Genomic DNA, 17,947 nt, shown 5'->3' with positions numbered 1-17,947 from the left:
TGTACCCCAAAGTTAATTTAACAGTATTATAGCATTTCAGTTAATTACTCTTTTAGCTATAATAGCTAGCTATGACAGACCTATGATATTGTACTTGGATTTTTGTTAGGCAGGATTACTGTAAATCTACTATATTTTTCTTAGGTAAAATGTTCTTTATGTTAATGTACAACAATGTTACAGTTTTATGGTATATGCTCTTAATAGAGATATCATTTTTCTTTATTTAGTAAGTCCATTAAAATTATCCTTAATCAGACATCTCTCAATTTTAATATTTTAGTTAATATACATTATGTATGTGCTAAAGGTTTAGGGTTATTCTAAATTCACAGTTCTTCTCATTCAGATGGTTTATTCTTACCCATCATTAAATAATGAAGAAAAAGGTGAGAATACAGATAATATAGCGTAGTGGTATCTGTATCTAAGATACTTTGTATTGTCATACCTGTACAATTAGAAACATGTCCTTCCTTCACTTTGTGAGATAGTACCTTGAGCAGGAAGAAGTTTTCCAGGTTCACTGTATCAGAAAAATTACCATTCCACTCATCTACAGCTCTGCTTTATTTATTTATTTTTTTGATTCCTCTGATTCCTTCTGCTTTTCTTGCTACTAAAAATTGATTATGAAATATTTCAGAAGTTTAGATCTGCTTGTTTAAAGTCTAGGAAAGAGGAGAAAGAACACATTCTACAGAACTAACCATTATCAATTACTAGCTTAAATTGGTTTTAAATCTTAGCCGTTGTTTTCTAATAAATTCATTGCTAGTCTGACTTCTTAGGTACCTCTTGCTTAATTTCTGCTGTTTGTTCATTAACTCAGCAGAAATTTGTGAAGAGCCTACTGTGTTCCAGACTTTTGTGTTAACTTTCTTGCAGTTTTGAGGGATACCTTGATTTGTGGAAGAAAGAGAAGTACTTTTATCTCTGGTTTTTAAGATTTTTCCTCTACCTTTAGTTTTTTTCTCTTCCTGGCTAATTCCCCTGCTTTCTCCCTTTGCATCATTTGCCTGGATTTTCAAGAAGCTTTGAAGCTGGATGGGAGTCTCTATTCTCCCTGTTGAACTACTTGGCTCAGTTAAGAACTCCACGTATTTATTCTACATTGAGGCCTTATTGATTAAAAAATGTAATCATAATAGAAATGTTTTAACTGGAGGAGAATTTATTTAGAGGAAGAGACAAGCACATAAAGTCTTAAAATAATATCCCCAGTATTCTCTGTATGACACTGTTACATTTTATGTTAGTTTTAAGCACGTAGTACAATTAGAATGTCAATAATTATGATGGAAAAAAAGGGATGCGTTTGCTAACACTCCTTAATAGCATATCTAATACCAGAACAATATTAACCTGTCTTTTTACCCTTGCTCGTGTATTGTTGCCACTCTTGGCCTCTTTTTATCCCTTTTTTAAGAGATAACCTAAGATAACTTAGGTAAAGGATAACTTCTCTTATCTAAGAAAAAAAAGTTAACTTTTTCATTCATAGTTTTTCCACTTCTCCATAATCAACCTTAAGTCTTAACATAGATTTGGAGTGTTAAAAAAAAATATATCATTGTGTTTGAGAAAATGGCCTTCTTTTACCTCTCCAATCATCTCTTTCATGAATCTTTCTTTAATTTCAATCAGAGTTTCTTTGTGGGCCAGAGTCAAGTCTCTCTTATGTATTCAGGGGCTGCTTTTGTACTAACAGAAGTTACCATTTTCTTCGTTCTCTTTGAAAAGTAAAATTTCAATATGTATACTATTCCTTCTTGGATGGCTTCAAAGAAGTTCATACATTTGAATCTTACCTATTGTGTTTCAGTTTTTATTATCTGTTTCCCCCCTCTTTTTCTCTGTATCAAGATATGGAACATTTTTTGCTTCATTTTTTTGGTTTACATGTACCTTATCTTGAAGCCTCACTGGTTTCATTTCTGTGTTTAATTCTCTTATGCCATCTATTCTGCCCATCTTTATAAAACAACAAATGTTTATTGAGCAAATGTTGCCATGCACTAGGCCTTAAGGGTCTAGTTATAATTAAGACACATTCTCTGAACTTGAGGAATTCATAGTCTATTGGGGAAGAGAAATATCTTAGCATGTAAGAAATAGCAAATATGTAACATGTAAGAGCAAAGGAAGAGTGGGTGGTGGATGAAGTCCAAACCTGACCTTGAAGGATGAGCAAGAGGGTGCCAACCAGAGGAAGAGAGAGGGCACACTATGGCTACCTGGCCTCAGTTGAAGACTTAAAGATGCTGAGACATGGCAGCACAAGTGCTGATAAGAGCATAGTAGAGCCTCTGGTGGGTCTATAGCAATGGTGGTGGGTGTGAAAGTGAAAGGGATGGGGGGAAGTCAGGAGCAGAGGTAAGTGGAATGTTCTTACATACCATGTTATTGAAATGGCAGCCTTCCTTTAATGGTGCCTCTTGACATATGAGAAGAATAAGGAGGAAGAAAACCCAATGGAGACTTAGGAGAAGTTACTAGAGAGGCAAGAGGGTGTATAAGACCACATGTTGGTGTAGAAGCCTAGAGGGGGCCGGTCAGAAAAGAGGTCTGAACTTGAGGAATTCATAGTCTATCAGGGAAGAGAAATATCTTAGCTTGTAAGAAATAGCAAATATGTAACATATAAGAGCAAAGGAAGAGTGGGAGGTGAAGTCTGAACCTGACCTTGAAGGATGAGTAAGAGGGTGCCAACCAGAGGAATTCCTATTCCAAAATAGGAATTTTGGATGCTACACCAAATTCGGTATAATTCCACTCCTTTCTGGATTGATATTTTCCATCATTTCCCTGTTTTGATTTCTAGATTCAACCATAAAAGTCCTTTCCTCAAAATAGTATCTCTTGATCAGTTGCAGCAGGATTCAGAAATAAGAAACATTTAAGATTTGGCCTTTTTTCTTCATTTATTACCACATTGCTCATTCTGTTCTATTTTGGTTCTATGCTGCAAAACTGTCAGCACCCTCTTTTTTCCTATCACTTCATTGACATGCCTCTGTGGGGTATTTTACCAGTAAGTATTGTGTTATAGCTTGGCTTCTATATATGGCTGTGCCTTATTGCCTGTCATTTTTGTCTTTTTCCATGTTTTTTTTACTTTAAGTTGAGAATTCTCTTTTGAGTTTTAAACTTGTGCTCCATATTGTTTCATCACACTGTGAACCTAGCCTTTCTGTTGTCCTGGCTCTAGTTCGTTCTGATTGCTCCTTTTGTTACTTCTTGACGAGTCTTTTTCTGTCCTCCTTTTCCCTCTGCTGCAGCACAAGCCCCACTTCTCGGCAGCTCCTGCCATCCTGCTTCTCTCCGCCTCATCGACTCCCCATCTCACTTCAAATCTCAGTAGTAAACATATGTTCTCCCTTGTCTGTACCTCTTAATTTCTGTTTTCCACTGTTACTGCTTTCTCTGTAATTGTATTATTTAACTTTGTTAAGCATTTTATAATATGGAAGATGTGGTTGAAAATAAAGTTGTATTATAATAAAATCATGTCGTATAAAGCAAGTTGTTTCCCAAGGAGTATAAAAGTCTCAAGATACAGTTAAAATGGCTGTGGTTTTGTATTCCTTGATTGTGCTGGTGTAAATGTTCAGTGTGTTGTAGAGAATTTCTTGCCTCATAATTATTGTTAATAAGAGATTGGATTAAGCAACAAATAAAATGAAGTTTATCCTATTTCTAATTCTGACTTCTTGTTAAACGGAAAACAATACTTTTATATGTTGTGAGAGTCTTTAAAATTAAAGTAGCGTGTCCCTTCGATAGCTCAGCTGGTAGAGCGGAGGACTGTAGATAAAATTAAAGTAGCCTTTTGAATGAACTAAAAAAGAAAATCTCTCCCAAAAGGTACATTTTATAATCACCCTTTTGGACAAAGTTAGTGTTCTAGACTAATATTTATTAATTTATACCGGGTAGGAAAAAGCATTTTGTCTTTGAATCCCATTCTCATAAAACAGAGTTATTGTATCTTTTACACTTGGTTCATTGCCCATTGGGATATTCATTGGTTGTCACAGATTGCCTCCATGCCTTGGCAAAAGTCCAGACGGTGCATGGGTAGTTTGGACTTCTGCATTGGTTGTTGCTACCCACATGAGTCCTGAGACAACGGCTCCATTCCCTTTTTCAGCTTCATTTCCCAGGGAAAAGTAGAGGGAGCTATCCTTTCTTCTCCATATGTTCTTCGCCACCCCTAAAATACTTTTATGTGTTATCTTAGTAGATTGGAAAGGAATTTAGAATCAATGAAGGACATTAGCAATGGGTTTGTACATTTCTCTTTTTTGTTTCTATGTTTATCTTCAAAAACAGGTTTTAACTTCTATAACATTTTTAGAATGGCACTGCTGGAAAAAGAATAAATATATTTGCTTTTTCAGTGTATCATACTTTGCTTTTCCTTCTTTCAAAAATTTCTTTTGTAATTTTTAGCTTTAGTTCACAAAAAATTAACTCAATATTATTTTTATCCATAGTTGGAAAAAAAACAAAGCATTCGTTTTACATTTCTGTACTGAAAAAATTTGAACATATAACACATATATTTACAGTTTATAACTCACTTTTACATATGTTGCCTCAGTGTACAGTTTTATTTAACTTTAACACAGCTTAAGAATAATATTGCGCATATGATACTCTTGCTGCTTTTGATATTGTCTTATAATCTACAATGGTAAAAGCTAGCTGGGAAACAGTTATAAAGTTTGTGGCTTGGTATATATCGAATAGAATTTGACTTTCACAATTTGTCTCAATCTTTTCAAGAATGATTGTGAAAATTCACATGAATATCTTATTTTGAGGATGTTTCTTTGGTTTTAAAAAACTTTTACTTTCTGATAAACACCATTTTATAAAGAAAATGGGTGGAGCTTAGTTGAAGCAATTTATAGACTGTGGAGTGAGAATTGATGTCCAGAGATCTTACAGTTAATTCATCTGTCCACATTGGCAGGTGGTTTTCTGTTCTTCCCTTGAAGATTTCCAGGAATAAAACATACACTGTCTTCCAAATTAGCTGGTCTGTCATTTGAGTTGAATATTTGTTATATATTGTTCTTTATTTCCTGGAGTTCATTTTTGCAGTTTAACTTCATTAATTCTTTTTATTTTCAGAAAGAGAAGGATCAGGTAACTTTTTTGGAAAAGGACTCTTAGTTTACCTGTGGGCCTATTTTGAGATAAAGTATATATGGTAGAAGAAAGATCTGTATCATTTCAAATTTTTGGTTTAAAGATTTGAGATTTGTGTGAATGTAAAACTTTTTTTATTGGTTGGATTTATGCTTGTGACAGGTGAAATGTTTGAATAAAGAAGTGATATATCTAGATAGTTGTTTTTTCCCACATTTATAACATGCCCTATAGTTCAGCACTTGGTGTTACATGTGCTGAGCTGAATCTGGTTCATTGACTCATGGTGCATCCTAGGAACATGTGCTGTAGAAGCACTTTATTTATTTTAATAAATGCTTTGTTACCCTACTTCAGAAAAAGTTTTGTTCTGATTATTCTATTATTTTTTAGTTATTGTGATGCAAATTCCTTCATTGGGTGAGTCCAGTGACTGTCCCTCATTGTAGTTCATTTTCTATTATGGTCTATAATTTTTTACTGTGATGCATCTTTAATAAAGGTTTGGTTTGTTCTGTGTTTTGAAAGGATCCCTACAGAGAGGTTTCACATTTGCTGCTACCAGGTCCTAAAGTTTTACCAGTTCAGGACTACTTTTTCTTTTTTCATTTTTTAACTTGGAAATGGGGTGAATTCTAAGCCATGAAGGTGGTGTGAATTTAGGCTCACGTTCTATGCATGGCACATGCCTAATAGGGTTCTGATTTGTTGTGGTGCCTTTCCCCACATTGGCTCAGTTGATGGTCTTGCCTACTCAGAATTCCTGTCAGTAAGCTAAGTTTTTATAGTCCTGATTTCATGGATAGGATGGTCTTTTCTGAGTTTTGGCTTTATGAAGGTCTTTCCAAATGTAACCTGTGTCTTGAAGTAACTTCTCTGCATGGGTGTTAGAAAGTCCCCTTGTAACCATATGGCCTGTAACTCATCCCATACGTCATGTTAGCTTTGGCCCCTGGCCTCTGCTCTTTGACTTTCTTCTTTGTTTCTTATAACTGTGGAGTCTGTGTACTTGGTTCAGGCGCTGCTCTTTCTTTATTCTTTTACTGGTTGTATTTTATCAAGCATTTCAGGTGTGTTTTGAATCTGGCTGGGATTGAGAGGCAGAGCGTTGCTGTTTTATAATTTAAAATTATTTTAGACTTTTATAAATTTTTTTTGTTTGCTGATCAACTTTCTATCAGCATGTCAAATATTATGTGCCTACTATGTGCTGAGTACTTTGAGAAATAAAGATATTTGGCTAGATTCCCTCCTTCATGAAACTTCTAATATAGACCCTAGTGGAGCTAAGGTACATATCTAATAAAAATGCAGTGCCAGTAGGTGCCAGAGAGTAAACCTGCTGACATGGAATGAAGTTGTCGGAAAAGAAATGACAGAGGAAGGGAGACAGTAAAATATGAACGGTGGTTAGAGCTTGACTGGGTTTACCAGGTTAGTACAAGGAGAGATTGGTCCAGCTTGAGGGGAGCCTTGAAACACCAAACCAAGGAATTCATATTATATCTTGTAGATAAGAAAAAGCCACTGGAGGTTTGTGAGTGGGAGAGACATGTAATGCAAATAATGTTTTAAATCCCAGTGCTAAAGTTTTGGAAGGCTAGCCCTTTGCTCTACTAAAGAAAGGTTGGTACATTCCCCTTCTTTTGCTTAGGAGAAGTTAAACTTAAGACTTTACAGGTACAAAAATAAGTATGTTTGAGTTCGTTGTTTGTATTGACAAGAGGTCACCTACTCAGTGAGGACAGGGGCCAGGCCTATGTCATAAATGAGTGGAGCTGGCTGGGAAAAAGGGTGGCCACTGAGAGTGGCCAGGCCTCTTAGGGTCCTCTTGATTGTTAAAGGTTACAAACCAGATCAATTTTTAAAAAACACTGTTTGGTCCTAGGAAAATACGTCTGCAAACATAGTTTGAAACAAAAGCTATGGATTTGCAACCTCAATAGAGATGGGGTTCATTATTATATTTTTATTACATTGTGTCATAAAATTTTAAAAATATATTATTTAGAATTGTCTATAAAATTCAGCAAAAGTGTAGTCCGTTTGATTTGAAAGTTCTGTGTCTAATAATTGGCTGTTTATCTACAATAATGTTGTTGGGATATTTACTTCCTGAGTTAGACGTAAAAATATTTTCCCAAACTCTTGTCTTACAGGTAAAAGAATGTCACATTTCAACACTTGTGCCTGAAATCAGCATGCAAATTTCAGGCTACATGGATGAATGCCAACTTTTGCATTTCCCATGTGCATCCCATGACCATTCTATCTGGGGTGAGTGATTTCTAAGAGTACCTGGCAACAAACCAGATGCCAGCCAGCCGTGGACTGCCCTAACAAATAATGCTAAGAGTTATCAATTAAACACTGTCTGGTGATCTGTGATGTGTAAGGCAGTTAATTTAGTTGGTCTGGATTAACTGTTAGCAGCAAGAAACTATATTCCCAATAATGTGAAATCTTTACTTCGCATGTTTGGAAGAGAGTAATAGTTAACAATAGGAAATCATTTGTTAAAGTGTGAAATTACGGCAATGCCTGAGTCTTTTGGATTTACAGCAGTATTTTAGTGGTTCACCGTATATTTTAAATAATTTTTAAGCTTAAAATTCAAGGAGTTGGTATTTCTTAAGTGGCGGTTTTAATTTTGTGTAAAATAGGGCTTTTTGGATCATACATTTTCCATTGCCTTATAATATCATTTTTGCTTCCCATATAGCATAAAGTTATACATGTTACAATATTTAGGTTTCTTAAAAATACATTAGATAAATTATTTATACTGGGCATTCACATTTACAGTTTAAAATTTGTTTTTTCAGAGTTTCATTCTGGGAAATTACAGTGAGATAAAGCCTGTTTGTTACCTTATCCATGCATTGTTCTGCTTATTTAAATTATTTTACTTTACCAAGCCATTCATTTTTTAGAACATGCTTCAAAGAGTTCATGCATCTTACTGAGGACACCTGACCTTTTGAAGCTTCATAATTCACATCTAGATGTCACCAGTCTTTCCCATGTTAACAGTTCTGACTATGTTTTATTATATATGCCTTCGGCGCCGAGCCAGGACAGCTACAAGAGGAGAAATGATGAACAACCATAGAACTATAGAATCAAACAGCCGGGCTTCCCCTCTCAATGCAGAGGTGGTCCAGTATGCCAAAGAAGTAGTGGATTTCAGTTCCCATTATGGAAGTGAAAATAGTATGTCCTACACCATGTGGAATTTGGCAGGTGTACCAAATGTATTCCCAAGTTCTGGTGACTTTACTCAGACAGCTGTGTTTCGAACTTACGGGACATGGTGGGATCAGTGTCCCAGTGCTTCCTTGCCATTCAAGAGGACGCCACCTAATTTTCAAAGCCAGGACTATGTGGAACTTACTTTTGAACAACAGGTGTATCCTACAGCTGTTCACGTCCTGGAAACCTATCATCCTGGAGCAGTCATTAGAATTCTGGCTTGTTCAGCAAATCCCTATTCCTCAAGTCCACCGGCTGAAGTAAGGTAAGACTCGTGTTTTAAAGACCTAAGTTATGTGGCTGAAAGGTTTTGGTTGTTTTAATATTGGAGGCCTTTTTTTTATTGGAAGCCGTCTCTTGAATAATTTAAAAGAATTTGATTTTGAAAATTTTCCTTAGTTTCCTGATGGGGAAAGGAGATCACACATATGAAGATTTACTGCATGCTTTATACCTGTAACACCTCACACAATAACATTCATGGATTGTGATATTTGCATGTCGCAGAATTTAGCAGAAACAAAAGGCACAGTTTGAACAAATAGGGACATGGGCCATTCTGAGAATTAGTAGGAAATATGACTTCTAAAATATTTTCAGGCAGGCATCATGTATTGCCTTTAAATACTTTGAACAACTCAGAATGGGCCTATGGAGTGATACTTTGGAGGACATTCTTAGGGGATTAGGTTTGATGTTGGATGTTTTTGTAACAAGCATATTCATTTAAAAGCAAATGCTTTGAGAAATTCATGCATTCTCCTTACAGGCCTGTTTACATCATTAATTTGCATAGCATCTCTTCTCTCATTTCTGTCATTAAACCTCCTGATTTTTAAAAATAAGGTCTAAAAAGTACATAATGCAGTCTAGCCTGTACCCTGTTCTCCATGTGCCTAGGATGCATCCCTCCTGCAAGGAAACCACTTTTATCAACTTCCTTTTTATCTTTCCAGGGTTTCTTTGTGCAGATACAAGCAAATAAAAGTATATTTTTATTTCCTTTCTATACAAAAGTAAGCATACTAATCACATTGTTCTATATCTTGTTTCACTTAGTAGTATATATTGAATTTTTTTCGTAAAGAGAGCTGCCTTATTTTTTTCGATAGTTGCAAGTAATACATAGCGTATATGAACCCCAACTTATTAACCAGTCTCCCATTGATGGACACTTAGTTGTTTCCAGTCTTTTGCAGTTGTAAACGTTAATGCAGGGAATAACCCTATCACAAGTCACTTCACATGCATGCAAGTGTATCTACTGGATAAATTTCCCAGAAGGGTTGCTAAGTCAAGGGTAATTCGATAATTTTATAATTTTTAACACTTGTAATTTTGACATATAGTACCAAATATCCCTCAAAAGGGGCTGTACCTATTTATATTCCTATTAGCAGCGTATGTGCATGCATGTTTTACCGAAGCCACAGAGTGTGTTAATAAATTTCAATATTGAATTTCAGTTCAATAGGTGAAAAATGTTATTTCATGTTAGCTTTGTTAAAATTCCTTTATTATCTCTGAAGTTGAATGTTTCTTTATGTGTTCAAGAGCCATTTGTATTTGTTTTCCTGAACTACGTGACATTACTTGTTCATTTTTCTATTACTTATGGATCTTACCAGTTTTTAGATCTTTATGTCACTTGCTTAAATCACCCTTTGTTAAATATTTTAGTGTCTACCATGTGCTAGGTATTGTTCTAGGTATTTGAGGTACGTCAGTGAACAGAGAACAAAATAGACAAAAATCCCTGCCCTTGTGAGCCCATTCTAGCCTGGGAGTAGATCCTGGGCACCTGTTGGACTGCAGGAGGAAAGGGGGAGCAGGAAGGGATCTGCTGTCACCCCTGACATGCTGCTTCCTTGATGTCTCTGTCCCCTCACCTCTAAGGGGACACCTCCACAGCTTACCAGGAAACAAATACAGAGACAACTCAACTTGGAGACTGCTGTTATAATCTTTACTTGTTCAAGGTATTTTCAGAACTACCTTGATATTTCAGTGTGAACAATGTTATTGAGTCATTTTTTTAACCCAGAAAATCAGCATTCTTTAATATACAGAGTTTTTTCCCCAAGAAGAAAAAAAAGTGGCACTTTGGGCAGGGTCTTTTTTTATGTGAGAATTATTTTATTAGGACTCTGTCATTATTTGTCTTTTTCCTTCAGTTATCTACTTTTTTGTAAAAAGCTGTACAGATTTGGGGATGAGATCTATGAAACACATAATGTCTTTTCTATAATCTAACGCTTAATGGCTTCATAACAGATTTTGAGTACAATCTAATTCCTTAGAGTTATACTGTATGATTGTGATTAAAGTTAAAAATTTATTTATAGATATATTTCTAATTTGTTTTACTGAATTTTAGCTTTATTCTATAGAAAATGCGATTAACTTTTAAGAGAAAAAGAATCTGATCAATGTAATATATTGTTACAGCATAAGAAAAGGCATTTTTAAATTTTACTGGTTATGAAATGAATAGGTATTTCATTGTAAAAAAATATTTTTAGAAAATACAGGAAAAGGAAAATATATATGAGAAGAGTACCTACCATTCTTCTGCCTACATTCAGTCACTGTTAACATGTTGGTGAATTTCTTTAGACAATCAGAAACATTTATTGAACACTCTCTCTGTTAGCTCACTTCTGGGAACAAAACAGAGAGCCAGGCAAAGGTGGCTGTTATTCTTTGAGTTTACTGGCCAGCCTGGCAGAGGGGAGAACCTAATCCATGGGACTCAGAAAAAACTTCCCTGAGGAAGTGACTTAACTGAGACCCGAGGGTTGATTGAGGCTCCATTGTGGATAGACAAGGGAGAGAGAGAACAGCGCGTTAGAAGGTGAGATCATGAGGTAAGGTCATGGTGTTTGAAGAAGTAAGAAAAGTCCAAGAGGATACAGATCTTAACTAGTGGTTTCTAGACTTTGGGATTATGTAGATATCTTAGATCCAGTTTCCCAGAAACAGACCTTTAGATAACTATTACTGTGCAATTATTTATCACGGAAGTGCTCCAGGAGAAACTGGTGTGGGGATGGGAGAAGCAAGAAGGAGAAGAAGTCAAGCAAGGATGCAATGTCATGTGAAGTCCCCATCTGCTGGGAGGCAAAGTTGCTAGGGAGCTGCGCTTTCATACTCCTGCACTAGTCAGTGTTTGCCTGTGGGCTGGAGCAGTGGGAAGAGGTCTGAAAATCTAACAGGCACATGCCACTCTCTGGATGAAGAGGCTCCAAAGGTCCAAGGTAATTCTGTGAAGAGGGATGCAGGTATAAGCCCTTAGGAGTGAAGCAAGCCCATCTGGATGATGGCACACAGTGACTAGGGGATCTAAATGGAGCACAGGTGGGAGGAGGCAGCCACAATAAACTAGTAAACATAATGATGATTATAAAAATTAGAGAACTCTTACAGAGTTGTCAGATTATGTACTTTGCTAAATAAGCATACATTAAAAAGACAAATGAAATACTAACTCATTTATCATCGCCATTATTTCATAAAAGAAACCTCAGTTTATAGCAAGAAATTAGCATGATCAGAATTTTGACTAAAGAACAGTTGGCAGTTTTATAAGAATATATATATGTATGCATGTTTTTATATATACCAATATATATTTCCTTTCACATTAAGTCATGGAAAACTCCATCATGCACTATTGTTTGGAAACCAGTGGGCTACACTGCCTGTTATTTTAATTGAGCACACAGTTTTATGCCGACTTTAGGAATTAGCATATAAGAGTGTGTTGGAATAGCTCAGAAACTTGTTTGCAGAAATGGACTTCTTATACTCCAAGAACATTCAAAATTTAAAAGCAGTCTTTTCCTCTTTCATCTGATTGCAATTCTTTGTTCAGAAAATGAAGTTGAAAAGTTACAGGTAGGTCTACCAGATCTCAAAGTCTTTTGACTTCTTGCCTAGTGCCTTTTTAAGAGGAAAAGAAGAAAGGTAGCATAGAGTGTCTTGGTCTAAGCATAAGATCTTAATGGATGCTTGTGTAAGAGTCAGAAGTAGGCTAGCTCAGGGTTACTATCTAGGCTAGACAGGGAAAGGGAGGAGAAGATGACAAATTGAGATCATAATAAAGAAACTGATTGGAATAAAGTTATTTGGGAATGAAATTTAGTTGTGTGGATTTTTTTTTTAAGTGTTCAAAACACTTCGACTATATAATATTGAAGTTAAGAAAGCAAGGAGAAAGAAAGAGGCTGTCACAGAATTTGCTACCAAAGGGAGTTGCTTAAGCAGTGATTTTACAAATTTGTCATGGTCTGGTCCCCTTGACTTTGTGTGCCACAAAACGTGATTTTGTTCTTTAAGTAAGGAGTGACCAGACTCTTCATGGTTATTTTTTTTTTTTTTTTAAGCAGAATGCCAATTTGTTAGTTTCCAATTAGAGATGGGCTAGGAGGTAGGGAGTGATAGGTACATCTATCAGAATACTTGTTTCTTTTATTCCTATTTGTTTTCCCAAACTATTCCTTCACTTTCAGCTAGTAAAATTTAACAAGGTTGGCATGAGCACTTTTTCGCTGGCTACTAGATATGCTTACTATCTGGGAGAAATTTTGGTTACAGGGAAGCTTTTTGCACACATGTGCCTGGTTTTAACCTAAATACAAATTAGAAAACTTGGTTTCTTCGGTTTCTATTAATGAAACTTATCTGTCTTCCTCTCTTGTCTACCTGCTGCTTCCTGGTTGCCCTGGAGAGAGTTTCACAGTGGTATAACAGCAGGTCAATAGTCAGAGAGAGACAGTAGTTTGTTAATTGTTTTTGAGCACTGGACACGTAGTCGTTCAGTACAATCAACAGAAAGAACATTGAATGGACTTGTGAAGAGAATGCTGTGTTTGGTTACCATCCCAGAATTGAGTGCTCTGGGTGTGAACTGAAGCACAGTCCGAAAGGGATTCCAGGTTGAATTTTGCACGTGTGACACTCTAGATTTAAAATACTTGAGTAGTACATTAGAGTTTGTCAGATTTTTCCAATATATAAATACAATGTGTGACAATAATAGTAACCACATAAGCTTATAGACTACAAAGGCCATGACTTAAAGGAGTTTGTTCATATCAACACTGCCCTGAGTCTAGAGAATTAAGAGTTGGGCTATCTCCAGAAAAGTGTATGTATGTCTGCATATACACGCGCGTACATGTGCATATGTCTTTGCTTTCTTGTTTTCACTGACTAGTTTTTAAGATTCTGGCTTTAATTTTCCACAATAAATAGAAATTGGCATTCTTTGTTTTGTTGGATAAAATAGACACCTTTCTCTTTCTAACTTGGGATTGATACATTCTGGTTCTACTGGGGAATTTTAAACAAAAATTCACTTTAATGCAAACACCACAAAATCAGTTTGTGTTGGTCTTATAGTTAATGTTCGTTTAATTCAAGTGGCGAAAGACCTACGAAGTAATTTTTCTCTTTGTCATTTTTACTTTTTGGGTTATCAAGAAAATAAAATATAAACTAATGAGTTATTTGAAAATTTTTTATGTTTAGACATTTTAAAATCTTTCTAAAGACTATTAAGATCCTGATATTGTTTACTTTAAGTATATTTGTAATTTTTTACAACTTATATATGTGTCACTAAATATGTAATGTTCATACTATATAAAAGTCACAAGCAAAATTGACGCTAAAATAACATTAATCCTTATATGTTTAAACATACTAGAAATGTTAGGAAGCCAGTTTAAAGCATCATCTTAACCTTGTCTGTTTTGCATATTCTGCAAGGTAGAGGGGACTTCAGTAGATGAATGCATTATTAAAATAGAATATTTATGCTCTAATCAATGCCTTTCTTTAAGCTTATATTTGTATTTTTATAATTTAATTTACATCACAATGTATTTCACATTATGCATGAACATGTATTGTCTGCATATTTATTTATTGCAAAGCACCTGGTGGAGGTTATTTCTATATTACATCTTCAGTGTTTCTGTTAAGCTTCACAAAACTGCTCTTTGAAGCTAAACAATGAAATAGGCTGGTTTGGTTCACATGTGCTGTGAACCAGTATAGGCAGTTATCTCACAGGATCCTGAGTGACCTTGAACCTGAGACATTCTTCCAGCATTGTCTGCTGTCAGTTTGCAGTAGCATTGAAAGAATGAATAAAACCAAAGTTTGAATTTTCTCACGCAGTCCACAATTTACCCTGTGATTCTTGGAAATAAACCATTCAAAATCAGGCACACCTTATGCCACCCACATTGTTTTAGGTGTTTTGTACTTCTGTTCCCCTGTACCTACTATGTGACTTAGTCTAGTTTACTATGTAGATTTACATTAGAGTATTCAAATCAATTCCATTGTTAGGAACCCTTAAGATTTTTGTAGTTAATCTCGGGGGACATTTCTTGGGTCCAGGTTGGCACTCCAAGTTTGTTTTTCTGCCTTGTCACAGGAAGAAGATACTCAGACTGCTTTTCTTTCTATTTTAAACCTGATGCAACCTGCTGTATTTCTTGGAACTCTTCCCCTGCCTCCCAAGATTGGTTATAGTGTGTGGCCAATTCCTCCATTCCTCCTACATATACTCACAGGCTTTTTATACTTGATAGGTTTTATTTCTAATTTTCAGGAAAGAATTAGCAAAAATAACAAATGTAATTATAAAGGTTCTAGAAACTGTAAAAGTTCCTGTATTGGTTCCCTATTCTGTAGTTCCTGATTACTTTGTTGATGTATTTACTAGACTCCTCACTGAGCTTCTACCTTATGCTGTTATTCCTGAAGGTAGAAATTACCGTACTTCTCATCTCCATTCTTCCAAGATCGGGCCTATCTGCCCTTGTTGGCCCTTAAAGATCATTAGAATATCTATATGTTGACGGCTTCTATAGTTTTGGCTCAGATTTCTACTTTGAGTTTCACACTCTTTTGTCTATTTCAGTTTCCTATATACTTTGCTGTCGTTAATCAGTTTTTACTTAGATATGAGTAAGTTATTGGGCCAATAAAATAAACTAGTAATTTAATAGTGGAAAAAATCTCATATAATTAGTGAATATATAAAAACATTTTAAGTGTTATTAGTAATCAATGAATTATAAATCACATCATAAGAAGATATGGATCACTGTGAAATTAGAGGTTATTTTAAAAAACATAATGTTTTCAGTTGTCATTCTTACATACTATAGGCATAAGCTTTTTTGAAAGCAGTTTGTAGCATATATTGAAAGACTTAAAAATATTCTTATTCTTTGATATTAAATCTTTATTAAAAAATGCTGCTAGCCAAAGTAAATAATTACAATAGAGGAAAAATGTCTATTAAAGTATTTTTATCTGTGTTTATAATTTTCTCTGCTATATTAGGAAACAGTATTAGAGAAATAATTAATTGGCAAATATGAGAGTATTAAATAGCTGATACTATGTTATGAAGAATATTTAAATAATTTTGGAGAATATTTTTATAAGAAGACTTATACGGAGAGGGAATATGAATTAGGCCTTGAAGAACAAACGGGCAGATAATAGTAGGTTGGGCATTTCTTTGAGGGAAAACAGCATGAGCAAAGACACAAAGGCAGAAATAAATTTATTGTATGAAAAGTAATGATTAACCTGACTGGGAAGTGGGAGTTCATTTGGAGGGACAGGAGAGGATGTTATTCACCTGTTGTGCAGTAGAAACGTGCCAGGTACTGGGGATGCAAGGATGACTAAAAGATGACAAAAATGGAAATTCAGGAGAAGGGCATATATAAGAAACAATTTCCTGAGAAATTTGACAAAACTTGATGACTTGATAAAAGAAAGAGAACATCAAAGATAACGTGAAAGTTTTGAGTTCATATGGAGCCAGTAACAGAAACAGAAAAGCTGGAGACCTTTGAAGGCCAGATGATCAGTTTAGTTTCTGCAGTTGGTTTTGGGGGTGCACACAGGCAAGCTTTATCCTGTGTGGCTTGTTACTATTGTTCTTATTAAAACCTAATGTTGTTCTTCAGGTACTTCAAACTACATGTTTCAGTTTTTAAACTGCCCAATGTGAAATCTAAAGAAAAAAAAACGGGGGGCTGCTTTGGGACTTGTAAAAATAATTTAAATAATAAGGTCTGTGACATCTAGTTTTAAGTTTTTAATATCCTGGAAACAATACTTGTGTTTGATTCTATTCACCTTATTTGATAACGTTGTTTTGACGTGTTGGGCCTGGGGACATAACCTTAAGGTACCAGTAGATCTCATTCTAAACTATATTATAGGGAAATTTCTTTTTTTGGCAGATGGGAGATTCTTTGGTCAGAGAGACCTACGAAGGTGAATGCTTCCCAGGCTCGCCAGTTTAAACCTTGTATTAAGCAGATAAATTTTCCCACAAATCTTATACGACTGGAAGTAAATAGTTCTCTTCTGGATTATTACACTGAATTAGATGCAGTTGTGCTACATGGTATGAAGGACAAGCCAGTGCTTTCTCTCAAGACTTCACTTATTGACATGAATGATCTAGAAGACGACGACTATGAAGAAAAAGATGGCTGTGGAATGGACAATCTTAACAAAAAGTTTAGCAGTGCTGTCCTCAGGGAAGGGCCAAATAATGGGTATTTTGATAAACTACCATATGAGGTAAGCTAAAAATATTTATTAGCAATATTGAACATAACATTATAGATTTTTAAATGTCTAGATATTAATGTTTATTTCGCTAGATATCAGAGGAATAGGAGCATTGGTAAGGTGTATATAATCTGATTTGTTGTATACTTTGATTTTGGGAAAAGTAGACGAAATTATGTTAATTAATTTTACTGCTTTTGGTTTGGATTGACTTTAGTGTTTCCAGATAAACTATTAAATATATGTTATATTACCAATTAATAGTAACCAAATACATAAACCAATATAAAAACTATACTCCATTTTAATTGATATTTTACAATGTAAGTATGGACAATGCCTGCTTAACTTTATATCAGTTATATCAAAGATTATTTGCTATTAAAAATAAGAGTATTACCAAGACTGTGAGATGAAGGCTTTTTCCATTTAACAGTCTACAGTTTTCTAAATGTAATTTGTTCTTCTGTACTAACTCTATTCTGTATTCTTCTAACTGTAATTTTTGGTCTAGGTGGGTACAGAGTGCCTGGATATACTTTTTTTGTGTCTAATTTGAAGTCTTGTTTTCAGTGTGTCTCTACAGGGACACTTCTGTGGTGTATTTGCATCCCTGGATCCCAGGGATCAAATGCCAGTAGCATTCCACAGCCATGCAATGCCAAAACCTCATCCTACCTGTTTCCAAGTATCCCCTGGGGGTGGAAATAGGGCCAGGCATTTCTGTCTAAGTGGTTATGTGTGGTTAAAAATAATCAATTTTCTTTTTAAGAAAAATTTATAGACTCAAATTTAAACAACTTAGATACCCCCTTTCAAATTGGTGGGTATTTCAGATTATTATAGTAATACAAGTAGCTTAACTTGCATGGAACACATTAAGACAGCCTCTTGAATGCCTATATAATATTTTACA

The 17,947-nt window shown here is 35.1% G+C and overlaps 1 protein-coding gene across 5 annotated transcripts in view; it reads left to right on the top strand.

Annotated features, from left to right (window-relative positions):
* Positions 1-17,947, top strand: part of FBXL4 (F-box and leucine rich repeat protein 4) — an 82,438-nt gene that overhangs the window by 11,272 nt on the left and 53,219 nt on the right. For 4 of the 5 annotated variants that reach the window (XM_045544058.1, XM_045544056.1, XM_045544054.1 and 1 more), the window contains exons 2-4: positions 7,320-7,437; positions 8,094-8,677; positions 16,695-17,040. In XM_045544058.1, coding sequence (XP_045400014.1) covers positions 8,166-8,677; positions 16,695-17,040 — 858 coding nt within the window. In that variant the 5' untranslated portion in view covers positions 7,320-7,437; positions 8,094-8,165. Of the gene's footprint in view, positions 1-7,317; positions 7,438-8,093; positions 8,678-16,694; positions 17,041-17,947 lie in introns of those variants that run through there. The other variant, XM_045544055.1, reaches the window with a different exon arrangement.

The sequence above is a fragment of the Lemur catta genome, chromosome 2 (genome assembly GCF_020740605.2).
Source record: "Lemur catta isolate mLemCat1 chromosome 2, mLemCat1.pri, whole genome shotgun sequence".
Lineage (NCBI taxonomy): Eukaryota > Metazoa > Chordata > Mammalia > Primates > Lemuridae > Lemur > Lemur catta.
This window is presented reverse-complemented; position numbering and strand designations above follow the sequence as displayed.